The 27396-nt window shown below is 42.8% G+C and overlaps 1 protein-coding gene across 1 annotated transcript in view; it reads left to right on the forward strand.

The window, feature by feature from the left end:
• The window catches only part of Oxct1 (3-oxoacid CoA-transferase 1), a 121069-nt gene that overhangs the window by 4873 nt on the left and 88800 nt on the right, over positions 1-27396 (forward strand). The window contains exons 2-6 of the mRNA XM_021208222.2: positions 3513-3621; positions 5096-5186; positions 15076-15211; positions 21639-21788; positions 25673-25779. Coding sequence (XP_021063881.1) covers positions 3513-3621; positions 5096-5186; positions 15076-15211; positions 21639-21788; positions 25673-25779 — 593 coding nt within the window. The remainder of the gene's footprint in view (positions 1-3512; positions 3622-5095; positions 5187-15075; positions 15212-21638; positions 21789-25672; positions 25780-27396) is intronic.

Genomic DNA, 27396 nt, shown 5'->3' on the forward strand with positions numbered 1-27396 from the left:
TGGTCAATTTTGGAGGAGGTTCCATGTGGGTCTGAGAAGAAGGNGTATCCTTTTTTTTTAGGATAGAAGGTATCATTTTTCAAAGGAGGATGACATCCCCCAGGTGTTTCCTGTAGTCAGGCAGACAGCGTCATTCTAACTGTCTCTTTGAGAGGCAATTGACAGTTGTCATCTTTAGCCCTTCTGGAATCTCCTCACCTGACTTTGACCAAAATAGCACCTCTCTTCAGAGACATACTCAGTGGTTATGTAATTTTGACACATCTCTTCAGTCCTGACTGATCTAGAATTTGACAGGAGGGTACTTTCACCCTCTGGAATATTCAAGAAAACAGCCCAGCTAGTTTTTTTTTTTTTTCTCTTTTTCTTTCAGATTTTATTTTTTTATTTTTATTTTTTACAATGTTTTCTTGTGCAGGACCTGATAAGTCTGTATGCACCACATGCATGCATGCATGTGCCTGTTAAGGTTAGACGTCACTGTAACCATAGTTACAGACATTGAGCCCCTTGGAACTGCAGTTTCAGACTTTGAGCCACCAGATGTGGGTGCCTGGGAACTGAACTGACTACTCTGTGATAGTGAGCGCTTTTAACCACTGAGCTGTCTCTCCAGTGTTCCTTACTGATTTTGAATTTTAGTTGTGTGGGTACTTTTGTAACAATCTCCCACATCTGTTGAACCCATGGCCTTTTGCCTGCTAGGTACGCACTCTGCTACTGAACCATATCTGCAGTACAACTTCTACCTTTTCTGAAATATTTCTGAAAGGTCTCTTTTCTGTTCTCTCTCTCTCTCTCTCTCTCTCTCTCTCTCTCTCTCTCTCTCCTTCTTTTCTTTGTTCTTTTCTTCCAGTCTCTCTTTTGTCCTAAGAAGTTCAGAGAGGGACAAGCCCCCGGGTAATTAGTGCTGACTGCTAATTAGTACTATGACAATACCAATTATCAGCTGCTGCAGTGGGATGAGATTCTTGCTAAGTTGTGTGGCTGTGTGTTTCTGACTCTTCAAAGGCTCTCAGGGTACACAGGGGAACCAATCTTCTAGCATATTCTGTGGAATTCCACAGAGAAGCAGTCCAAGGTGACCTCACCTTTCAGACTCCCTGCATGTAGATGAACTCTTTCATTTCCTTCCTTATGCTGGTGAGGCCTAGGCTCATCTTCGGGAGCCAGAGATAATGACCATAGAGTTACACATTCTAAAACAGGGTTCTCATAAAGATTTGCTGTGTGTAAATGACAAAGTAGAACAATAGAGCACTTTCAGGAGACATGGAAGGACTGTGTGACAGAAAGCCAAAACCCAAGACTAGTCGCTCCGCTCATTCTTACAGTTTGGATCATTCTGCCTATGCTGCCGTCCCTCTGAGGCTGGAATTACAGGCATGGACCACCATGTCTATCAGTCTATCATATGTTTTACTTCTGAGACCCTCACTCACTCACTCACTCACTCACTCACTCACTCACTCACTCACTCACTCTGTCTGTCTGTCTGTCTGTCTGTCTGTCTGTCTGTCTGTCTCTCTCTCTCTCTCTCTCTCTCTCTCTCTCTCTTATGTATCTGTGTGTTTAAAATAGAAAAAAAAATCCTTACTAGTTCAGGACAGGAAGAGAACGTCCTCTGTGGTTAAGCCCTTTCAAAGTCCTTGTCTCTCCCTCTACTTGTATCCCAGGCTTTGGGGCTGTGTGTAAACTCCTGATCCGACCTTGACCAAAATAGAAACTTAAAGGAATGAAAGTCACATGGTCAAGTGTGTCACCTCAACCATTATTGCTCATTTGACTTTGTTTCCGTGTAGATCCCATAAATGGTCTTTTGTGCTAAATGATAGATACGTAAAATGATTTTTAGAGGAAAAAAAGAGTGATAGACTTTGACATTCTCAGGTCGTAGCTGTCTGAAATATTGTTGGGTAGCCCAGTGGGTGGGATGTTCTAGCTGGGCTTGTCTGTCAGGGCACAGCCGTTCCTCTCTCCACTCCTTCAGGTTAAATATAGTGGGAATAAAGTAAAGTATTGCTAAGATGAGTCATTAGTTACCACAGAACCCGTTTCCTCCTTTTCTCTTGTCCATATTGTGAATGAAGTATGCACAGCAATAGCTTACTGGTTTTATGAATGTTCACCCAGTGACTCATTTGAGGCCTATCTCACTTGCAATAACAAACATCTCAGCCTGGATACTTAGGAAAGAAATTTATTTAGCGCATTGTTAATTGGAGACTAAAAGTCCACAGTTCGGTGATGGCCTCTGGTGAAAGCATTGTGTGTGTTGCTTTATAACATGGCAGAGGAGCTGAGGGACAAGCAGGTGTGTGCAGAAGAGGCAGCCTCGCTTTGAAAAGGCCTCAGTGTGACAGCCAGCAATTCAGTGCAGTAAGAGAAGGCACTTGTACACACTCCTGCAAGTATGGACCCTGTGGCATCAATACCTTTGTGCAGGCTCCCACACCTCACGGAAGTCCTACTGCCTCTCAACACTGTTCCACGGGGACCCATTTCTGACATGGGCTTTGGAGGTGACAAAAAAATGACATCTACAGACCATAATGGGCCCAAATAGTTCACTGGGTGTGGCCAACTAAATTCTCCATTTAGTGGTGGTCTGCCTACCTTTTCTCCAGCTTCCATAATAGCAGTGTAAGGACGGGTGTCCTCTGGTGTGCTGTTTGTCCCTTGTCTCTTTAGAGTTTTCCTGTCACCTACAACTGACCACCCTGTCCCACAGTCTCCTCAGAGAGCAGTATTCATACCATAATACAGATTAGATAAACGGTGTGGATCTTGGCACAGGTAGGGTCTCAGTATTTGTCTACTGAGTGGGAAGCTAGGTTACGATCAGAAATTATGACCAATGTCACCAACGCTGTGAATTTGCATCCCAGGATGCGATGCCTCGAACTCAGAAATCCACCTGCCTCTGCTTCCTGAGTGCTGGGATTAAGGGCGTGCACTGCCATACCCTGCACCTACTTTTGTTCTTTTGGGGGGCTAGTCACAAGTGACAAAGTTGGATTTTTCCTTTGTAATAAAAGATGTGGATTCAAGGGACACTGGTGAAAAATCTGTGAATAGAGCATGTCCATCCTGTCAAAGATAAGCCATTTAAGGCCCAACTCTTTACAGATAGAATCGTGCCAGAGAAACAGAGAGAAGCCTGTTAGAGGAACAGAGTAAAATGGTATTACAGAGGTTAGAAGTTGAAGGAATTGGGAAGAGGTTGGTCAAAGGACACAATGTTTCACTTAGATAGGAGAAATAAGCTTAGGGGATAAATCTATTATATGTCGTGGTGATGATCCGTAACAGTGACTCTACTTGAAAACTCCGAGTAGCTGTGAGATGTTCTTACCACAAAAGAATGTGTGAGGCTATTCATTTTGTAATGAGTACACATATGGGAATCAGCTGTTATAGCCTGTGGACATACAGTTTTGACGATTAAAATGCAAAATGTGTCGAGTCAAGCTGCAAATGACTGTTCACTGGAAATGTTTTCAACGTTTCAGGGCTGTGTCTGCTACTTCTCGGTCAGCACGCGTCACCACACCAAATTTTACACAGATCCCGTGGAAGCTGTGAAAGATATTCCTAATGGCGCAACCTTGCTGGTTGGTGGTAAGCAATGAGACAGTTTTCCTCTTGATGGTAATATCTGTAGGTTTTAGGAAAATCACGTGATAAAGCAGAATAGATTCCAAATGCCAATTATTTAACATTTAGCCCTGACATACTTGCTGTCTTATTTATGACACACCCATGACCCTATCTATCCCAATCTCTTCCTGAAAGGTGAGCACGCTATTGCGGTACATTTCCTTCCTCCTTCTGATTATAATTGAAAAGCTAGAGTTTGGAACTTTGGGTATCTTATCAGGAACCATGGTGGAGGTTTGAACCACGATGGATCGCTACATCCTGGGGAATTCTGGTGGAGTTGAAACACGTGCCTCATCCTGTGAGATACCCTAGCCACTCCTAATTGTTCCCTATTTGTTGGGCAGGAAAGCTCATCTGTGTTGTTGAGCCTCCCATATTCTGTTTCTGCTACTTCTTTGGGTTGTCTTTTGAAACCACTGCCTCAGATTTAACACCTAACTTCCCGATACTTATATATGGAATCAAGTCTTATTTTAGGGCTGCTCTTTACTGAATGTCCATCTTGCATCCAACACTTTGGAAAGATTTTAAAGATATAAAAAAATGAAATTTATTGGGTTAGTGCTCTAGTTCTGTACAGTATACTAACACAGATGTATACAAATGAATGTTTAAATAAACAACTGGATATGGTTTGAATTATGAAGAGGAAAAGTAGTACACATGCTGTATATGAACTGATTACTTTTGGCCTTACCTTTAGTCAAATGTAAAGGAATTTTAATCCAGCAACACGGCTACTCGAGCAAGGGATCGTATCCAAAGACCTTTTCAGCCTTGCAGTCAGTATAGTCAGTGCAGGTCAGTTCACGGAGTTCAGAGGCCGTTTTTTCCAAACAGCAGTTCAGTCAGAAGCTGAGAGAAGCCATTTTGAGTCAGTCTGCCTGGAGAGGAGTTTAAGTCAGAACAGCTGAGTTGAAACAGGCAGCCAGAGTTGAGAAAGATCTAGGTAGAGTGAGTTTATTCTGCAGTAAGTCTTGGGGGCTGTAACATTCTACATCTAGGTGAGCAGACGGAGGATGGAAAACCGAAGCCTTCAAGGTCTGGGCTTGCAGAAGATTTGATTGTGCGGAGGCTAAAAACTTCCAGGTCTAGGCCTAGGGATAGTTAGATAGAAAAGCTCTGGGCTTAGCCCTAGACATGTGTATGCAAAGCTTGGTTATATCTCTTATCTCATCCTGTCCTCTGAGGAAGGAAAACTAACCTTTACAGCCTTTACAATGGTTTCTGGTGATATATAATGTTCTGAAACACTGAGATCCAGTTACATGACTGATGGCTATTTATTGCGTTGATAAGGTATAGCTGTGTATTTGCAGTATTACATCTAACAGCACGATTTATGTTTTCTTTTTTTCCTTTATTGAGAATGGCGCACACATCTTGAAAGAACATTACATGGCACACATTGTTTTCCTTTTGTACTTTGCAGGTTTTGGGCTGTGTGGTATTCCAGAGAATCTTATAGGAGCTTTACTGAAGACCGGAGTGAAAGATCTAACTGCAGTCAGCAACAATGCAGGGTGAGTGGATTTCTGAAATGACTAGCTAGAAAGAAATGCCAGCTTTAAGATAACGCTGAACAGTTTATTAGTGATCAGGAATGAGACCCCTAATATATTATTCAGTATCAAGTGGTCAGCCCTAAACACATGTATACCCAAGAAACACCAAATAAACTCAATAGGATCTATCTATCTATCTATCATCTGTCTGTCTGTCTGTCTGTCTGTCTGTCTATCCTCTATCTGCAACAGTTACAGAAGAAGAGGCCATGAATCCAAGAGAGAGTTGAGGGAGGGGAAGGGAAAAAAGAAGGGAGAAGCTGGATGGTGGGAGGTGGAAGTAATGTTAATAATGTACTCATATATGAAACTAAAGATATTAAAAATCTATCAGTGAAGTTACATTTGCCTCCACGTTTAAGAGTAATATGTTCAGTGACCAAAAGGCAGCTGGATCTAGTAGCACATGATTGGAATCCCATCACTAAGGAGACAGGGGGAAGATAATAAAAAGATCGGTACCAGCATGATCTCTGAGCCAAGCAGCGAGATCCATTCTCACAAAACAGAAAAGTGGGTGGTAAGGGCAAGAGTGAAGTTACTTGTTTTTATTTTTGTTTCTTAACCTGTAGCACTGTGACTGAACTTAGGACCTTAGGCATGTTAGACCAGTGATTCACCTCTGGGCTATATCCCCAGTCTCCTTTTTTTCACTTTTGATTTTGATATAAGGGCTCACTAAATTGCTCAGGCTAGCCCTGGGCTTTCTTTGTAGCCCAGGGAGATCTTCAAGTAATGAGTTTCCTGACATAGCGTGCAAAGTAGGTGGAGTTGCAGGCCTGTGCTATCTGGCCCAGCAAAGTCACACTTATTTCTGTAGTTTTGATGCCACATTTCATAATCATAAGTGAAGGAGCTTTACCTTCTATAAATATGTAAATTAATGGTTTATGTCTTTATCTGATAAACTTTTATTTTTTTAAAAATGTAAAATATATTGTAAGTCAGAATAAAACATTATTTGAAGTTTTTCCTTATGTTCTTTGTATTAGAGGCTAATATGTATAAAACAAGGAGGACATCAATTTGAAATCTGTTCCAAGTTCTTTCTTTTGGTTATATCTTTACTCCAGAGGCCATATGAAGTTGATCATGAAGAATGTTGTTGGTCTTGATTGGATGTGAAGGGCATGCTGTCAACTTAGCAGTAAGATTGTAAATCAAATGGTCATAATAAGCCATTGTTTTAAAAAGGCATGCACATGTTGGTACATTTGGTGATGTCAGAAAAAGCTATTTGTACGCAAAACAGTTAGCTATCTACCCCCTTCCAACAAATGGATGAAAGATTTTAATTATCTTAAGATGCTTAAAAATGTAACTGAATTAGCAGTTTGGCTTATTAGTATAAAGACTTTGAGAATAAACAGTGCAGATTTTCTTGGAAGCTGGTGATGGTAAGAGCTCATTTGGAAAGAGCTCAAATTGTAGAAGGATCTGTAGAAGTCTCTTTCAAAGTTCAGGGCACTTACCTTGTGTTGTGTGACACTTCATGAGGAAATGTGAACAAATGTCTCCCCAAGTTGGGTAGAGATCAGAAGGTAGACCGAGGCAATTAATGATACCACTGGTATCTAGCTTGGAGAATCCATGAGTTTATTGGAGCTATTTACAGGAATATGGGCAGGGGTTACTTATCAGAGCATAGACCATTCAAAGGCCTCTGTGTCATGGGAAGCTCACTGCATGGGTGATGGACCCATGAAAACTGTTACCCTGGAGCTATCTTCCTGATTTACATGGAGCCTGACAGGTTGGAGAGTCTTCTTCACAGTTCTTAGTACTTACATAACCTTGGGGTAGAACGGCTTGTGAATCTGGTAAGTTTCAGGGACTCTCTGAGATTTGTTAGTTGTTTTTGATGTTGTTTGTTTTTGTTTTTGTTTTGTTTTGTTTTTAATTTCCTGAGAGTCTTAACAGTCTCACAATGTTTCAGTTAGGGGACATGGCTACCAAACACTTTTGTATGAGAGATTAACTGTTGGCCTTGGTGAGATAAACACTGCTTTAGGTTCACACTTCTGAATATTTTGATATATTGACTAAAAGGTTGAAAAGGCTGAGAATTCATTGATTTTTTGATGACCTTCAGATTATAAGCCAGTGTGAACCAAAAGTTTCACAGTAAACTATCTGTCAACCATTTAACTCAAAGCCAGTGGCAAAAGGGGCATGTTATGGTGTCTATGTTACTTTTTTCCTGACAATATTATTTTGGGTTATAGATATAAAAGAGTGGGACATAGAAGATTCCATGCTTACTTGTGGGAGGTTTATTGGTTAATTCACTTAGTTAATATGTAAGTATATTATACTTCTGATTTCTTATGTTTCATATTAATCAGGATTAGGAGAATTTTGAGGGTGTAGTAAGTAGTCCGTCACTCAAAATAAAAATTCTAGTTGTGTGCCAGGTTCTTCAGACTCGGAGTTAAAAAGCCAGTGGACTCTGCTTTGCCTTATTCTTTGTTTTATTTCTACAGCTGCTGCTCTGGTGAACTCATTGAGCAGATACTGGCCATGTTGTCTTGACTGTGAGCATTCTTTAGGGTTTTGTTATTTTGTTTGGGAAGGGCCAATGATGTCATGTGATGTGTACTTGTGTTTGTGTGCTTAGCTCATGAAAGACTTTATTTGCATCATGTGATTAAAAACCTTACAGCCACACATAACATTTTTCTTTTATTGTTATACTTCTGATACTATCAGGGTAATTATAAATTATAGGATTGAGACGAAAATGTGTTCCCTAAATGAAAGCAGAGGAAGTAAAATTTCCCCAATACTTAAGTTTTTAAAATAATTATTTCCAATAAGCAAAAATTTAGAAAGTAGATATTCAAGAGATTTTTTTTTGTTGTTTATTTTGGTTTGGTTCTTTTTGCTCTGTGAGACAGGGGTTCTCTGTATAGACCTGGCTATCTTAGAACTGGGTCTGTAGACCAGGTTGCCCTTGAACTTGAGATATGTCTGCTTCTGCCTCTGGAGTGCTGCATTTTGTGGTACCACACATGGCTTCAAGAAGTTAAATTTCAGATTCAGAAATTAAATATTTTCAGAAGATGGATGTCTTTTGTGCCGTGTCACATTAACACATCTCCACAGATTTTTGGCTTTAGAGTTCTTTTAACCACTAAAATGTTCAATCCTATAAAACCTAGAGTTTTTTTTTTTTTTCTTTAGGTATTCTAGAGAAATGTTGACTTCTGGAGGTAAGCAGTAGAATCTGTTGGAAACCCCATCAGCATCACCTTCAGTATCGAGGAGCACAGAGCCCACTAGCATCACCTTCAGTGTCGAGGAGCAGAGTCCACTAGCATTGCCCTCAGTACCAAAGAGCACAGAGGCTCTTCTTGCTTCTTTCTCTATTAGAAATGGCATGTCCCCATTTGCCCTGGGGTTCCTATCTTTGGTCTTTGTATCATGAGCCATTAGATGTTAGGGATGTAGCTTACTTATTTATTTTATTTTTATCATCCGCGACGATACTGTTATATCAGACAAATGTGTTTGCTGAGGTCATGCATTAGAGACACTGCAGAAAGACACACTCTGTTTGTAAGCGACCTAATAGACTTTTCAAGGCCTAAGCGCTGGCTCTTTATCTGGTCCAGTTGTTGAGAACCTTAGGCACTGCCTGGTTGCCATGCCAGGAGACTAGTCTAAAACAAAGCAAAGGCCAAATACATAGTTAGCCCCAGAGCCAAGATCAACAAATACAGAAGGTCATCTTTAAATAGGGCCAAGTTAAAATGTGTTAACGTGTTGCAAAAACATACAGAGAGGTATGAAAGAGCGGTCAGAAGACCTCCAAGTCAATGAATGACCCACTGTGTCTGGAATTTTGGAATGGACTCTAGGCTTAGAGGGAGCTTCATTTTCGATTGTGATTTTATTAGTCATGGCTCTGGATATTATCTCTGGTAGGTGAGGAGTTTACCAAAGGGACTCCTTTAAAAGGACAGATTATAGTGGAATGAAAACAGCATGACCCTTAAATAACCCTGTAGACAATAACAGAAGGGTACTGTTGTACTGTGCCGGGAGGCCTCAGGAGAGCCAGCACTTAGTGGTTTTATACGTAGAAGGTGGGGACGAGATCACGAGTACTACTGATCCTGCTATCACTGTTCTCTGGCCCCTAATCTCTCTGATAGGGCCTTCCCTAGGCTCAGCCCAAGCAGGAGGCAGTAGCCAGAGAGCTCCTGGGTTCATGGTGAATGCTGGCCACCCTGGGTACTGAACAGACTAGGAGCTAGCAGTGGACCCAGAGGGACATGTAGGGAATCCTGAGTGACAGAGCTGGTCAGCTTTGATGTCACCCATCATTCACTGAGGGACCGTTTGGGCTGGACGAGGGCACAGCCCGTCTGAGTGGTACCACTTCCTAGGCAGGGGATCCTGTAGGGATGGATGAAAGATAGCTGAGAGCGAGCAAGGATCCCTGAGCAAGGATTCCCTATCTGCTTTTGACTGAGGTCGTGCTAGTTTAATTTCCTGCCTTGTCTGTCCTGCCATGGGGGGGGCATCACCCGCCTGGAATTCTAAGCTAAATGAATGATTTACCCCTGCCCCCTGTCAGGCCGCTTATTCACAGAATAGTTCATTTCTGTTTGAGAGGCTCTGGCTGGAAGAGGCATATGGAATGCAGCAGTACATTCTTTTGACAAGTGCTCACCAAATATTTCTGAAGTCACCTTTATTTGTCATGTAGCTGACAGGTGCTTGGGATGTGGAAGTGAAAGAAGAAGCAAAATAAAGCAAAAGCCAACCCAAACCAAAACACACCACCACCACTACCACCCCTTCCCCCCCACTTCTTCCTCCTTCACCACCACCACCACCACCAGCAACAGCAGGGTACGACCTGTCACAGGCCTTCTGTTCTATTTGGGAAAGACAGATAATAGGTAGTCAACATAAAAATGGGCAAATTTTCTGACACATTGGAAAGTTTTGTAACATGGGGTAAAAAAGAAGCAGAGTAAGCAAGAGGATTAGGAACCAAATAGCGAGGCTGCTATCAGCAATCAGTGATGTAATCAGGGTGATGCTAAGGTCTGAGCCCACACTTGAAGGATGTGAGGGGAGCCGTGCAGAGAATAGTTTCAGAGACAGGCAAAGGCCCTTGGGGAAGCATTTCTGACAGGGCTTGGGGAGCTGAAAGGATGACAGACAAAGAAGTGACAGAAGAATGGCCCAGAAGGAATGACGTCAGAGGTCGAGAAGGCATGCAATTGGCCAGCCTTGCCTGCTGCTCTGGAGCGCATTGCTTTATTCTGAATGAATGATACCTTTGCAGGGCTTCGAGCAGAGTGGCCGCCCGTTCTACTTCTGTGTTTTATAAGGTGTTATCTGGATGCCATATTCAAAGTAGATTGTGGGGGCAGAAGCAGAAGCATATGAGGTTGCCCTAAAAGTTGGTACCAGGTAGAACAGGGAACAAGAAACAGCTTGATGCCTAAACAGGCTGTGGAGATAGATTTGGTGGGTAGAGAGTTAAAGATCACTCCTAGATTTCTTTCTGCCCATCTCCCGGAGGGAGCTGCTCTGAGCTCTGCTGCGCACCAGGCTGCTGAAAGAAGCTAAGTGTGGAGGGGAATTGCTAACTTCAAGGAGGGCCTGGGCCTTAGGAGTAGGTTAGAGACAAACGCTTGAGGAAGGGCATGGAGAAAAGAGAAGGAGGAAGAGGAAAACCGGAGGAAAGAATCTCTGGCACCTGAAGCCCTCTAGTGGACACGTACATTATAAAGGCTGTTTCCCCCTTTAAAGAAGTTTTCAAAGTAGGAAACTGGGGTAGGGGTTTGCTTACTGTCTTCCGTGCTTAGGGGAAGATTGGATAGACAGACCTGCCGACTTCCCCTCTTTGTCCTGGGTGAGGTGAAGTTGTTCTTGTGTGCCATCTCCTTCAGGGACTTCATTGGAGCCCGTTAACGGAAAGTGCACCAGGCAGAGAGAGAGAGAGAGAGAGAGAGAGAGAGAGAGAGAGAGAGAGAGAGAGAGAGAGAGAGAATGAGAATGAGAGAAAATGTAAATTATATAGGTATTTTCATGCCTCTGGTGGGTAGGAAGCACAGATTTCTGAATGATTAACAGTTCCTCGTTAACTATAGACCTGGAGGGATGTGATGTGCAGGATGCTGTGGGGGAGGGGAAGAGCAAGCCTACAGGTCAGGAAGGAGCCCTGTGAGCCGGAATGGGCACTGGTGAGCCTGGTAACAGAGCGGAGGCAAGTGATTGTCGAAAGAAATGCTAGTGGTTTGTCCCACAGGCTGCCATACTTAACGGCCTTTGCATGTTAAACATGTGGGATGTCGCTAGGGCCCATTGGATTAATAACCCCAATTCACTCTTCCGTTAGGTCCCGTGGTTGAAGCCACAGTTCTGCAGGGGATCAGTGTCTGTGCCAGGCAGCTCAGCTGGATGAACCATCTCCCCAGTGTCTCTTGATTGACCGACCCCCTCTTCTCCATCCCTGCGGCCTCCGCCTTAGCTTAGATGCTCACCGTCGTTTCACCGTTGCATTGATCTCCCTGCCTTTGCTGGGGTTTTCCAGAATCCATGGCTGAATTGCCATCTAATCGCAGTCTTCTGTCCTTCAGAATGAAGTCCCTCCAGGCAAATCACAATCAGGCCTTCCTCCCACTCCTGCCTCTAGTCCCCATGCCATTCCTGCTGAGCCCTGAGCAAGATGCCTCCTGCCTCAGGATCTCTGTCCCTGACCTTGTTCTCAAACTGTGTTTTCCTCTGGATTCTGTCTATTTTCACATCTGTACAACCTTTTCCCCTAGCTAGACTTTCTCCACCCTCTTTCTCCATCTGTGGTCCTTGATCTTCTGTGTTCTCATCATATACTATAAAGACATCACTTAACACCCCCCCCCCCGTGTAATTCCAGGCTTCCTGTTTATTTCCTCTGAATTCTCAGATCTATACAGGGACAGGCATAGGCCTTCTCTGGGTTGTAGCCACATAGACTGACATCCCTTCTCTAGGGTGGAATAGGCACTCAGTCTGGGCTTGCTAGATGAATGAGTTGTGCAGACCAAACAGGCTGCATGTGAGAGGGGCCAGCAGAGTGTGACTGTGGCCCTCAAGAGGAAGAAATACAGGCCACTGTTTCTAAGAGGACTTCATGATCAATCTCATTGCAATTTTTCACATAATTAACTTTTTATTCATATTACATCCCAGTCGAAGCCCCCCCCCATTCCTCTTCTCCCAGTCCTGCCCTTACAAATCCCTCCACCCATTGTCCCCTCCCCACTTCTCTTCAGAGGGTCCACACCTTGGTATTCTCATAGTAGTTTTATCCTTAAAAAAAAAAAAAAAAAAACTATAGATACCTATTATAGAGTGATATAGAAAACTGACCCTACGTAGATGTATCAATGGGACTTTACAAGCTGAGTGGCCATGTAGTCAACACCGTTACAAAGACACAGGACAGGACCAGTCCCCAGAAAGCTCCCTTCCTAATGCCTGTAGTCACTTCAGTCACTGGGAAGTCATCCCCCTGCCCCATCTACATTATGGACACTTTGGACCACACACATTAGTCCTGTCAAAGTCTGAAGCTCTCGAAAAAGAAGTGATTTAACATACACACGCACACACACACACACACACACACACACACACACACACACGCGCGCGCGCGCGCGCGCGCGCATGTATAGCTTCTTTCACTCAGCATTCTGTCTGAGTCTGTCCATGGCGGCTAGCGCTGGTCCATCGTGCAGTCTCATTGCTGTATCTGACTGCATTGTCTGGACAAATTATAACTTATCTATTCTGTGGATGGGAAGTTGGGAGGCTCTCATTTTGCCTGTAATGGGCACTGTGTTGAAGGATACTTTATATATGTTGTTTAGTGAGCATTAAGCGTGAATTCTGGTTTGGTAGAGACAAAGGAGGAACTGGTGACTCAGTAGCACCTGGATTACTGTTTTCAGTGTTATTATTATTATTATAGTATCAGATTATTATTATTATTATTATTTTTATTATAGTGTCAGATTATTATTTTTTCAATGCTAACAGTGTCCCAACGCCACTCCCTAAAGTGGTCGGTATACATTCATCTTAGCACACGAGAAAATTCTTGTGTTTCATGCCCTTACCGACTGACATGGTTTTTCCCTGTTTATATAATCATACCTTTATTGTCTCATTTATACAATCAGACCTTTGTCATATAATTCTATCTTGTTGTTTCAGTATAATTTTCACTGCCAAAAATATTTAATCCTTAAAAATAGTTTTATATAGCCAGCACTTGGAAGTCTGAGGTAGGAGGGTCTTATGTTCCAGACTGACGTAGATTACATAGTGAGCCTGCCCCCGACAGACCTACCAACCTACCAAGTTTGTTCTCTCTCTCTCATTGCCTAGTGAACTTCCAAAACCTTTGAGTAGGAAGGAAGCTTCCATTCAATAATTCGTCTATCTTATAACAGGAATTGTGTTTTAAAATGTAGGTACACCATATACAGTTATCAAACCCAGACACTATTGTGAATGCCAACAAGTGCATGCTGATAGGAGCCTGATATAGCTGTCTCCTGAGAGTCTTTGCCAGTGCCTGACAAATACAGAGGTGAATGCATACAGCCATCTATTGGACTGAGCACAGGGCCCCCAATGGAGGAGTTAGAGAAAGGACCCAAGGAGCTGAAGGGGTTAGCTCCACAGGAAGAGCAACAATATGAACCAACCAGACCCCCCAGAGCTCCCAGTGACTAAACAACCAACCAAAGAGTACACATGGAGGGACCCATGGATCCAGCCACATATGTAGCAGAGGATGGCATTGTGGGACATCATTGAGAAGAGAGGCCCTTGGTCCTGTGAAGGGCCCAAGTGTAGGGGAATGCCAGGACAGGGAAGCAGGAGTGGGTGGGTTAGTAAGCAGGGTAAGGGGGGTTTTTGGAGGGGAAATGAGGAAAGGAAATAAAATTTGAAATGTAAATAATAATATCTAATAAAAAAGAAAATATGATAGAAATAAAGAAGAAATGTATTCATCTGGAGATACAGTACTTGCTCCATATCTAAGAATAAACTGAGTTCTTTACAGTATTAAACCAAAATATATGTATTGTAAGGGACATAGGATTCATTTTGCTACCTGCAGTCTTTTCGTTTGAGAGGATTGAGAATATTCAAGTATGTAACTAGTGTTAGGTAAAATGCCTATGATATAGGAAAAAATGTTCTTAGCCTTCTGTATAATTTAATTTAGGTCATATTTTAATGAGTGTGCTCGTCTTTATCTTACTGCAGGACCTGTATCTTCCAGTTGAACACAGAGATCCTCTGCCCAGTGCTTTGGGATGTTTTCAAGGCATCTTTGCTTAGGTTCCATCTCAAGGCCACTTTGCAGTAGGAGAAGGAATAGACATGTGTGCTCTGGAGCTATAGGATGGATGTGGGCTGGACAGTATTAGCGCTGCCCTTTGCTCTCTGAGATCTTGAGGAGGGGGATTTGAGATAGGATTTTACTGCATAGCGCTGGCTTCCTGGAACTCACTCTGTAGACCAGGCTGGCCTCAAACCCAGAGCTCCACCTGCCTCTGCCTCCCAGGCGTTGGGATCGCTGTCAGCCTTTAAGCTGTACTCTTCCCCGCCTGTAAAATAAGGACAGCGAGCAGACTTGTGAGGTCTTGCAGTGGTGAGGGGTAGAAGGAAAATGTGAATAGAATTTTTTAGATTTCTTTTCTTCTAAAGTATTAAAATTTCACATCTTTAAGAAAAAAAAAAAAACAACCAAAAACAAAAAACCCAGATGTTAACATTGTTCCGTCAGACGGTCTCATGGTTATCAATTCCCTTCCTTTCCTTTTAGGGTTGACAACTTCGGCCTGGGCCTTTTACTTCGATCCAAGCAGATAAAACGCATGATCTCCTCATATGTGGGAGAAAATGCAGAATTTGAGCGACAGTTCCTATCCGGTGAATTAGAAGTAGAGCTGACACCTCAGGTAATGAAATCACTCTGCAGTTGTCTCACAGTACTGGATTATAGAAAACTTCCTTTTTTTCTTTCTTAAGTTTTTGTTGTTAAGACAGAGAGATGGTATTTGGTCCAACCAAGAGATTTTGTGTTTAGGTCACTTCTGTTGGATCCTGGAGGATTAGTGTTTTCCCAGATCTGTGGAAGGTTAGGTATTTCTAAGTAGAAAAATATTCAAGCTGCTGGGTACAATTTTTAATATGACAATACAATGTCCATTGAGAAAAGACTTGCTGAAATATCTGAGATTGTCCTAAAAGTCAGAGCTTATGAATGTCAGGGTTGGAAATGTCCTTAATACTTATTAAAGTGTTTAAGCTAAAAAAAAGGTAATGTTTCTTTCCTCAACCGAGCAGTGTGCCATGCCTGTCTTTCCTCCTCCTTTGCAGCTTCGGGGCTGGGGTGGGAGGAACACCGATAGAGTGGTAGGGACTGCCTTTCCTTTGGGGAAGCAGGGTCACACCCACAGCGGTTTTGTGTTCAGACATACTCTCCTTTCAGGCTCTGGAGCAGTGGGCAGAGAGATGGGGAAGCACGTTTGGGAAGGGCGAATGGAAAAAAAAAATATTTTAAAATGAGGAGGTGTTATTATGACTGTTTTAATGATTCAATCTTTTGGGATGGTATTGGCTTAAAATACAAAGCAAAGTAGAGTTGCACATCTATTTGGTGGGACAGAGACCAGTTAGCTGAGCAATATGACTTCCCACGTCCCCTTTGCTCCTGAGTTACCTGCCTACTCAGATGGCTCAGTAGCTGAGATCCTCTTAGTTCCCTTGTTAAGCATTTAAAAGCCCCAGGGAGTTTAGATTTCTCAGGCTGGGATCGTGTAAACAGTGCTATTGATAACTCTATCAGTTCTGACTTCGGATTAGCTAATTGGCTGTCTAGTAAGCATGGGGTGGTAGCACCCCAGAAGTGGTTTCAGTATGAGAGAGAGTCAGGACATATTTTAAGCCAGAGTTAGTGTCCTACAGAAAACCTGAAAGTCAGCTGGGGGTGGGAGAGAACTAGGGAATCAGTTTGAAATCATCTGTCTCTGGGGGAGGGAGTTTCCCATCATAAGGAGATGCAAAGAAACTTCACCTATACCTGTTTCTATTGTGAAACAAAACTTTAAGAACTCCTAGATTTATGAAATTTAAAACTATATATATATATATATATATATATATACATTTATTATTATTATCATTATTATTTGTGTGTGTATGTGTGTGTACGTGTGTGTGTATGATATGTATGTGTGTGTGTGCATGTGTATATGTATGTGTGTGTGTGTATGTATGCGTGTATGTGTGTGTGTGTGTGTGTATGTGTGTGTGTGTGCAGGCATGTTCATGCCATGGTGCACTGGTGGTAATCAGAGGGTACTTGCAGGAGTTGCTTCTCTCCTTCCACTGTGGGTTCTGCAGATTGTATTCAGATTGTTAGCCTTGTGTATTGTCTCACTTACTTTTCTATTGCCATGACAAAACAACCAAGGCAACTCACAAAAGAAAATCTTTAATTTAGGATGCTTGGTTGCAGAGGGTCAGAGTTCATGACCATCATGGTAGAGAACAGGGCAGCAGGCAGGCGTGGCACTAGAGCAGTAGTAGAGAGCATATATATATATATATATATATATATATATATATATATTTTTATTATTTTTATTTTTATTTTTATTTTTATTTTTTGGTTTTCCGAGACAGGGTTTCTCTGTGTAGCCCTGGCTGTCCTGGAACTCACTTTGTAGACCAGGCTGGCCTCGAACTCAGAAATCCGCCTGCCTCTGCCTCCCAAGTGCTGGGATTAAAGGTGTGCGCCACCACGCCCGGCGAGAGCTTATATTTTTACCCTCTAGTAGGAGTCAGAGAGAGAGAGAGAGAGAGCTAACTGGGAATGACATACTCTCTTGAGACTGCAAAGCCCATCCCCAGTGACACACCTCTTCCAACAAGGCCAAACCCCATAATCCTTCTCAAACAGTTCTACCATTGGAGCTGTTCAAATATGTGGGTCTGTCTTAGGGTTTCATTGCTGTGAAGAGACGTCATAACCACAGCAACTCTTATAAAGAAAGCATTTAAGTTGTGGTGGCTTACAGTGTCGGAGGTTTCATCTGTTATCGTCATGGCGGGAAGGATGACAGTGATGGCCTGGCATGATACTGGAGGAGCTAAGAGTTCTACATTTTGATCCCTTGGCAGCAGAAGGAGACTGTATGCCACAATGGGTGTAGCTTGAACATCGGAGCCCTCAAAGTTCACCTCCAAGTAACATATCCTCCAACAAGGCCACTCTCCATGGGCCAAACATTCAAATACAGAAGTCTATGCAGGCCTGTGGGAGCCTATGGGGGACCTTTCTCATTCATAGCACCACAGGCTGCAAACACATTTACCTGTGTAACATCTTACTGTTCCACTCCCAGCTTTTAACAGCCAGTTTACCCATATGCCAGTTTTGGTTTGACTTTGAATGTAAAATAAATTTTAAGGTAAATTTGAGCTTTTTGTTAGATACAGGATCCTGTTACATAGTCCGGGTGGTCTAGTACATTGGTATATAACCCATGCTGGCCCTAAACTCATGGCCATCTTCCTGCCTTAGCCTGCTATGTGTCACAATTATAAATATTATCACCATCCCTGAACTCAACATGTTGTACAGAGCAATAGTGACAAAAACTGCATGGTATTGGTACAGAAACAGACACATTGATCAATGGAATTGAAACAAATACCCAGAAATAAACCTACATGTTGTGTGAAATATTAAATAAGCAATTCACACTACTGCTGACAAGGCATCAGTGGACCGGCCAACCTGTTCTCAGTCTGGCAGACCCTCTGATTCAGAGCTCCTAAATCTCTCCACCCATCTCACTAAGCTCCCATGGCGGGCTGCTGTCACGCATGCCCCGCGCTTCCAAGTTCCCGTGAGCTAGCTGTGGTGCTTTGCCGCCATACCTTTCTCTAGAACTCAGTTGAGTCGCCTCATGAAGGGAAACACCACACAATTTTAGTTTTGAATCACAAGGCAACACAATCACTGGGCACAGAAACCAGCACCCTAATTTTGTAAGCTATTCTAAAATATAAATCCTCCGGTGGCGAATCCTGGTGGATCCACCACCTACATTGGGGACCTCTCACAACTTACATTGTGCCTCATGCTCTCCTGTCCAAAAAGGCGTTATCTTTCTCCTGCTTCCCCTCTTCCTCTCTCCAACCTGGACGTCCCGCCTACTTGCCCAGTGATTGATTCCTTGAAATTACATTGTATTGTGATATTAAAAATTCAGTAGGGGAAGATTCTGCCATACCTATACACCTATGGACACTTGAATTTTGATAAAGATGCCAAAACCATACAGTGGAATAAAGAAAGCATCGTCACCAAATGGTCCTGGTCTAACTGGATGTCTACACACAGAAGAATGACAATAGATCCATCTTTATCACCCTGCACAAAAACCAAGTCCAAGTGCATCAAGGACCTTAACATAAAACAGGGTACACTAAAGCTCACAGAAGAGAAAGTGAGAAATGGCCTTGTACACCTTGGTACAGGAGACAGTTTCCTGAACAGAACACAGATGACTCAGGCTCTGAGATCAACAACTGATAAATGAAAGCTCATGAAACTGTAAAGCAAAGAACACTGTAAGGCAAAGGCCACTCTTAATAGTACGAAACAGCAGCCTACAGATTGGGAAAGGATCTTCACCAACCCTATATCTGACAGGTACCCAAAATATATCCAAAATATATGAAGAACTCAAGAAGTTAGACATCAACAACACAAATAACCTGAATAAAAAAAAATGGGGTGCAGAGCTAAACAGAGAATTCTCAAAAGAGGAATCTCAAATTTCTGAGAAGCACTTAAAGAAACGTTCAAAGTCTTTAGTCATCAGGGAAATGCAAATCAAACAACTCCGAAATTCTATCTTATACCCATCAGAATGGCTAAGATCAAAAACTCAAGTGATAGCACATGCTGGCGAGGATATGGAGCAAGGGGGACACTTCTCCATTGCTGGTGGGAGTGCAAACTTGTACAACCACTTTGGAAATAAATTTGGCAGTTTCTCAGAAAACTGGGAATAGTTCTATCTCAAGACCCAGCTGTACCACTCCTGGGCAAAATACCCAAAAAGATGCTCTACCGTCCCACAAAGACTCTTACTCAATTATGTTCATAGCAGCTTTATTCATAATAGCCAGAAACTGGAAACAACCTAGATGTCCCTCACCTGAATAATGGATAAAGAAAATGTGTTACATTTACACAATGGAATACCATTCAACCATTAAAAACAAAGACATCATGTATTTTCCAGGCAAATGGATGGATCTTGAGAATATCATCTTGAGTGAGGTAACTGTTGTGGTTTGAATATGCTTGGTCTGCGGAGTGGCAGTATAAGGAGGTGTGGCCTTGGAGTAGGTGTGGCCATGTTGGGGTAGGTGTGGCCTTGTTGGAGTAGGTGTGTCACTGTGGCTATGGGCTTTAAGGCCCTCAACCTAGCTACCTGGAAGTCAGTCTTCTCTTAAGCAGCCTTCAGATGAAGATGTAGAACTCTCAGCTCTGCCTGCACCATCCATGCCTGGACTTTGCCATGCCCCTTGCCTTGATGATGATGGATTGAACCTCTCAACCTGTAAGTCAGCCCCAATTAAATGTTGTCCTTATAAGAGTTGCCTTGGTCATGGTGTCTGTTCACAGTAGTTAAACCCTAACTAAGACAGTAAGCCAGTCTCAAAAGAACATGCACTGTATGTACTCACTTAAAAGTGGATATTAGCTATAAAATACAGGATACCCATGCTACACTCCACAGACCCAAAGAAGCTCAACAAGAAGGAAGGCACAAGCAAGGCACAATGTTTGAATCTCACTTAGCAGGGGAATAAAATTGTCATAAGAGGAGGATGGATGGAGGGAACTGGGTGGGAAAGGAGATGGAGAGGGCAGTGGGGGTGTTAGGGTTCAGGTATGGGGAGCAACAGGAGGGATGGCCGGATGCCATGGGAAGGAATGGAAATCTACAACTGACAGGGCGGGAAGGTGGGGGGCATCTCTAGGATGGGACAGAGACCTGGGATTAGGGAGGCTCCCAAGAATCACTGGGGGTGGCTTAGCTGTGCCTCACAGCACTGGGGATGTGGAACTTGAAGGGGCTACCTGCTGTAGCCAGGCAGGAACCCCAGTGGAATGCTAGGGGCCCCAACTCACCCACAAAACTTTTGACCCCAAATTTATCGGGTCTACAAGAAATGCAGGGCTAGGGGATAGAGCAGAGAGTGAGGGAGTGGCCAATGGATAATCAGAGCAACTCGAGACTCATTCTATAGGCAAGGACCAATCCCCGGCATTGTTAATGATGCCCTGTTATGCTTGCAGACAGGAGTCTAGCATGGCTGTCCTCTGAGAACCTCCACTCAGCAGCTGACACCAGACAGATGCAGAGACGCACAGCCAAACCGTGGGTGGGGCTTGGGGATTTTTATGGAAGAATAGGAGGGAGGATTGTGGGACCCAAAAGGGAATAGGAATTCCATAGGAAAACTAACAGAGTCAACTAACCTGGACCCTTGGAGCTTTCTCTCAGAGTCTGAACTGCCAACCAAAGAGCATACACAGGCTAGACCTAGGCCTCCCCACTCATATGTAGCAGGTGTGAAGCTTAGTCTTCATGTGGGTCCTGAACAACTGTAATGGGGCGGGGGGGCTATCCCAAAAGCTGTTACCTGTACATGGGATATATACAGGAAAGCTGGGCTTCCTTGTCTGGCCTCAGAGGGGGGATGCTCCTAGCCTTACAGAGACCTGATGCACCAGGATGGAGGGATACCCAGGGGGGCTCCTACCCACTCAGAGGAGGAAGGGAGGAGGGGGAAGGACTGTGAGACAAGGTGAGTGGAAAGATGCAGTGAACAAGATGTAAAGGGAATAAGTATAAATAAATAGCAAATATTTCTCCTCTGTCTGGCACACCTGTAGCTACTAATTAAAAAAAAATTAGTTTACACTTATATGTGATACATAGTAAAAGAAAATTGAGCATTTAAAAACTATAGAGCTAAATTTACATAATTCAGTTTAAAATTTGATTTCAAGATAATCATTGAGGCATTTGTTGGATGTTAAGAGACCAGCTTGGGGGTAGAGTCTAGTCTGGAGACCAAAAGCGCAACTGGACAGATGACTAGTTGCATTTGAATGTGGATTGAGAATGGAATGGTTATTGTCTTTTAATTGATGCCTCCGTTTGGGGGTTCATGAGCACTTTGTGGGTTGGTGAGCCTCTAGAAAATGGGAACTACAGCTAACAGTGTTTGTGCCCCCTGACCACAGTGTACGTTGTGGGTTTCTCACGGTTGTTGGTTGCTCCTTCCCAGGGCACACTTGCGGAGAGGATCCGTGCCGGTGGGGCTGGAGTCCCTGCCTTCTACACCAGCACAGGATATGGGACTCTGGTACAAGAAGGAGGATCACCCATCAAATATAACAAAGATGGCAGTGTTGCCATTGCCAGCAAGCCCCGAGAGGTAAGAAACTCCCCACCCGCATGACACACTACGAAACAAATTTCCCCAAGAGATTCTGTGTGGATGCATTTGATGGCTACCTTAGTGAGATAAACTGTCATTCATTTTTAAAAAAGTGAGACTTATAGTTAAACCTGGGTGTCTGCTCATACTTAAAACAAACCACAGAGAGAAACTGGAATATATTAGAATAAGAGAATTATTTATACATTATACTGTAATTAAGGTTAGTTAAATGAATTTCTAAAGGAAGCTATAGTCTCTATATAATATACTATTCGGGTTATTTAACTGATTTTCCAAAAGTCTTTAACAAAAGTGAGAACATTTACCATTTGATTATTATGTTTCTATTAAAAGAAGAAAAAACCTCATGGATCCAGCTGTATATGTAGCAGAGGATGGCCTTATTTGGCATCATTGGGAAGGGAGGACCTTGGTCCTGTGGAGCCTCAATGCCTCAGCATAGGGGCATGCTAGAGTGGTGAGATGAGAGTGGGTGGGTGGGGGAGCACCCTCATAGAGGCAGGGATATGGAGTATGGGGAGGGAGTTTATAGAGGGGAAAGAAGGAAGGGGGACAACATTCAGAATGCAAATACATAAAATAATCAATATAAAAGAAAAAAACCCAGAAGTTGTTTACTGTATATTGTATTAAGCTCTTGTGATCAGATTTCCTACCACGACTGAAAGAAAATAAAGTAACAGAAGAAATCTGAAAGTCTGTCTGAAAGCTTGAAAACCAGGCCACAGTTATAATTATAATGGAATAGGAAATTCAAAGGATCCCTTTCATATTTTGTATCTTAGACATAAGCTCAGCATTTCATTGACTGGCCTGAGGGGTAGGATGGGGTACTTTAGAGTGGGCAACTTTAGTCATCTTAGACAACAGTAGACCTCTAGATAGGGTATTTGACATAGTTAGATTTAAAGCAATTTTTAAAAAAGTACACAGATCAACCCATTATTCTTAATTTAAAAATGTCTATTCTCTTTGCCTTGGTGGCTCAGGGAAGATAGTCTCTAGAGGCTAATGTGGCAATGCTGGGATCCACGTCTAGGGAGATGAACTGGTCAATGAAGGGATGCCCACCAGTGCTGAGGCTGTAATGTTGCTGGTCCTGTTGCTGTTCTGGGGAGTCAGGAGGTCAATGATCATGTCCTTTACTGTCTGACATTTGTCCCTAGCTGTGTCTTCCATCTGGAGTTTTGCTCCCTTTCTGGGACTGACCCATATTGATTCAATCTTTAATTCAATTATTATTCTTATTTTTAATATTTAGTCTCGCTTTCTCATTGCCAAATTAGGTTAAAAACACATCAATCCCAGGAACCTAATGAAAATGGAGCTTAGGAGCATATGATAAAAGTACCCTCTAAAATTGAGTTGATATTCTGATAACTTGTTAAAAAATGTAACTTTAACATACCCCAAGAGACTGTGGAAGGCTAGAATCTTTTCTAACTTTTCATTTGTGTCTAGAGCCTGGTGCATGAATTTAGTACCTTTGTCTCTGCCCCTTTGACCTCTTTCTGTGTGTATCCATTTGTCTGTCTCTTTTCTCTCCATCCCTGCCTCCCTCAGTCTCTGACCTCAGTCTCTAATCTGCCTGTTGTCTGCTCACATAGTTTAAAGTTTGTTCGCTATGGTCAGAAGCTAGTGAAATGCATATGAGTGTGATGTGTTCTGAGTTACGTCTTGTAAAGAGAACTCTCACTATTGAGCGGTGAGTTCTATAGAGGCCGAAGGTGGGGAGACCATGCATTGATCCCGGTGGGGAATGGACAGGGGCTAGGGTAAGGTGGTGAGGTAGAGTTTATGCAATGTGATTAGAATTAGGTCAGATGTTGATGGTAGAGCCACAACATGTGACACACAGGGACAGGAAACAAGATTGCTGCTTATTGAGATGGCAAGGCACAGGGTAACCAAAGACCTCAGTCTGTTGCGGGAGAGAGTATAGTTAAGTTCCGGAGACTCAAAGGAAGTGTTTGGTGACTCTGGTCAGAAAATTTACAGAACAGGAGGCAGGACATGCATGTAGGCAAGCAGACCCTCGGGGCTACACAGTGTCCTGGACCCCTGTGTGGATGGAGAGCCCTTCTTTACCAGTGGCCATGCAGAGGAAGAAGGGCTGTAGTGGAAGATGGGAAGGGAGGTTCAAAGGAAAGCAGGAAGCCTGGTGATTTGAAAAATAGAAAGAGGGAGCAGTTGGATTAAAGGAAGAAAGATGACTAAAGCTGAGCAGTGGTGCGCAGACACAGAGGTCACTGGCAAGATCTAACTGGAGTGGACTCGAGGAGAACCTAAAGATGAGCTGGAGGCCAAATGCACCGCTTTAAGTGAGCACAGCAGTAAGCTTGATGAAACAAGTAGCTCTGTCTTTGAAGGGTAGGACAGGCAACGCTAGGTAGCATGTTTAGAAAATACTTGTGTTTTTTGTCTCAACCTTCATCACTGGTGGATTCTTTTATTCCTCCTTGTGTGAAAGCTTTGCTCTGGAGGTATTGAAACTCCGTAGGCCCAGGCTTCTCTGAATCTGCCAGCAGTCCTCCTGCCTCTGGGTCTCAAGGGCTTGGATTATAACCACTTGCCCCATCATTGATGTTCACAGTGGTGACTTCTGAAGTGCACGAACCTTTAAAATAATTGTGTGTGTCGATGTGCAGGTAGTGTCATATAACTGCATACTAATGAAGTCTTCATTAGTGGTTTTCATAGCTCACGTTTTCTAGCTAGAAACTGAGACATCTTTGGAGACTTTCCTTTATGAAATAGTCTGTTTGAAGCTCTAAAAGGAAGGCTGGAACCTCGGTGATGGAGTATATGAGACCCCAAGTTCAAATATCATCATCCCCACCCCACCCCAAACAAAGCAAAGCAGAAAGAAATTGTACCCCAATGCTGTGTTGGATGCTTCTAGAAAACGCATCCAGTCTGTTTTCCACTAGAGGGCACAGGAGGAATGTGATTGGAGTTCTGCCTTCACAGGGCTGCGTTTATGCAAGAGCGATCCAGCCCTCTCCAGCGAATTTCAGTTCTCTCTTTAATTCCCAGAGGCAAATCTCCAAGGGAAAAGACAGGAAGGACATAATGGGAAAGGAGAGTTTGGTTTTTATATTCTCTCCCAAAAGGCAGTAAATGTTAAAACAAAACAAAACAAAAACCAAGTCAATAGCATTGTGTTATATCACTAATGACTAGAGATGTACAATTTGTTAAAACCAGCATTTATAGTAGCATGGAAATAAAGAATTTCCTATAAGCAAATGCCAAACTCATACAGAGATTTTATGTGAAGAGAATCTATCCAAGGAGGTAAATGAAGATGTTTATACTCAGAGGCTTACATTGTGCACACAGTAGGGAGGCATGCCTGTGTCGGTTTTTAACTAGGTTACTTTTTTGTGATCATTGATTCTCTCAACACTAATTATAGACCACAGTTAAAGAGAAACAAGAGGTAAGCCATTTTGTATAACGTACACATTTTAATTTGGAGGTGGGGTAGAAGAAAAGAGGGACTATATTCTATTGTCTCAGAGGTAACCAAGGCACACAGTCAAATGGATATTAACACATGTTACTACTTGTGGAGGTTTAAGTTTCTCAAATGTTCCAGACTTGCACTTATTGTGGGACCCGTGAGCACATTTTTTTTTTTTTTCCTGAAGCCTCCCTGGACTATTTTGAGAAAGCCTTATGCTTCTGAAGAAGTCTCTTGAGATCCCTCTCCCTGAAAAAGCCCCTGTCGCTTGAGATCCCTCTCCCTGAAAAAGCCCCCGTCGCTAGGCATCCGTTCCTCGTGTGTGCCTCTTAGGAGCCCAGGCATCTGCATCCTGCACAAATACCCGACAGCTCTCATTTGTCTCCTGCAGGTGAGGGAGTTTAACGGTCAGCACTTCATTTTGGAGGAAGCCATCACGGGAGATTTTGCTCTGGTGAAAGCGTGGAAAGCAGACCGGGCAGGCAATGTGATTTTCAGGTACTGTACTAGTTAAAACAGAACAGAACAGAACATAGCAAGACTGTAGGCAGTCCACCCTATTCCTTGTGAGATGCTGCCTGACTGTTTTAAAATGGCTTACAGTCATGTGTATGTGCATGTGTTCAGAAGAACATCTGTGGTCCTGCTGATATGCTAAACTTAGTGGCTTGCTAAATAACTGGATCCAGGGCTGGGATGTAGCTCAGTTGGTAGAGTCCTTGCCTAGCACGCCCCAAGCCTTGGGTTTGATTGCCCACACCGGGTATGGTGTTGCATTCCCAGTGGCAGGGGGTGGCAGTGGAAGTAGGCAGATCAGAAGTTCCAAGTCATCTTCACCACTGTATAATGGGTTTGAGGCTAGCCTGGAATACTGGAAGCCCCATTTAAGAAGAAATGCGTTGATGTACTCTTGTACACAGCTACATACAGCCATTTTCTCCCATCTGTGTTTTAGTTGCCCAGAGTATTTTCTTTGCAAACATGACAGCAGCCAGCACTTATCTTTTATTTTCATATTGTTATTTTTAAATAGGATCTTAAAGTGTCAAGATTGCTCTGATGTTTTGGGGAAGATCGTTAATAATAAATAATAGTTTAGGTGATTTTTTTTTCTTGTCCAGTTGGTGTCTCCTAGGAGAACCTTCTAAAGGTTCTGTCTGAAAAACTAATTATCTTTACAAATGCTTGTTTTCCTTCTCTGGATAGCCACAGGCCTACATGATTTTCCTGTCATTTGATTAACCTTTGCATACTGAATTCTAAGTAATTATGAGTATTTAATGTCTTAGACGTGTAGATTAGATAGTTGTGTTTTGAAAGCTGGGCTACTTTGGCTCTGTATGTAAGAGGTGAGCTATATAATCTCTCTCAGTTTTGTTATTTGCTGCTTTAAATGAAAGGTTGTGTTTTTTTAAAAAAAAATTTATTTTTTAAATTTTTTAAATTTTTAACAGATGTAGTTTGGCATCAAGCACAGTCAGATTGTCAGTGGCACTTTCATTGTTATTTATTCATTCATTCATTTATTTATTATTTCTGAGGGACTCAATGAGATATTGATGCTCTGATTTCTTGTATTCTAGGCATTTGGCATACAATGACTTTTGGAAATTCTAGGCAGACATCTGACATCTTGCCTGCTTTCTTTGACCTTTAGTGTAATGCTTGTAGAGTTCTGATGCTTTATATAAAAAAAAAAACAAAAAAACAAACCAAGGGGCCTCTCTTCCCAATGATGGATGACTAGTGACTAGGCCATCTTCTGCTATATATGCAGCTAGAGACACAAACTCTGGGGGTACTGGTTAGTTCATATTGTTGTTCCACCTACAGGGTTGCAGACCCCTTCAGCTTCTTGGGTAATTTCTCTAGCTCCTCCATTGGGGGGCCCTGTGTTCTATCCTATAGATGACTGTGGGCATCCATTTCTGTATTTGCCAGGCACTGGCATAGCCTCACAAGAGATAGCTATATCAGGGTCCTTTCAGCAAAATCTTGCTGGCATATGCAATAGTGTCTGTGTTTGGTGGATGATTATGGGATGGACCCCCGGGTGGGGCAGTCTCTGGATGGTCCATCTTTTCGTCTTAGCTCCAAACTTTGTCTCTGCAACTT

The sequence above is a fragment of the Mus pahari genome, chromosome 11, assembly GCF_900095145.1.
Source record: "Mus pahari chromosome 11, PAHARI_EIJ_v1.1, whole genome shotgun sequence".
Lineage (NCBI taxonomy): Eukaryota > Metazoa > Chordata > Mammalia > Rodentia > Muridae > Mus > Mus pahari.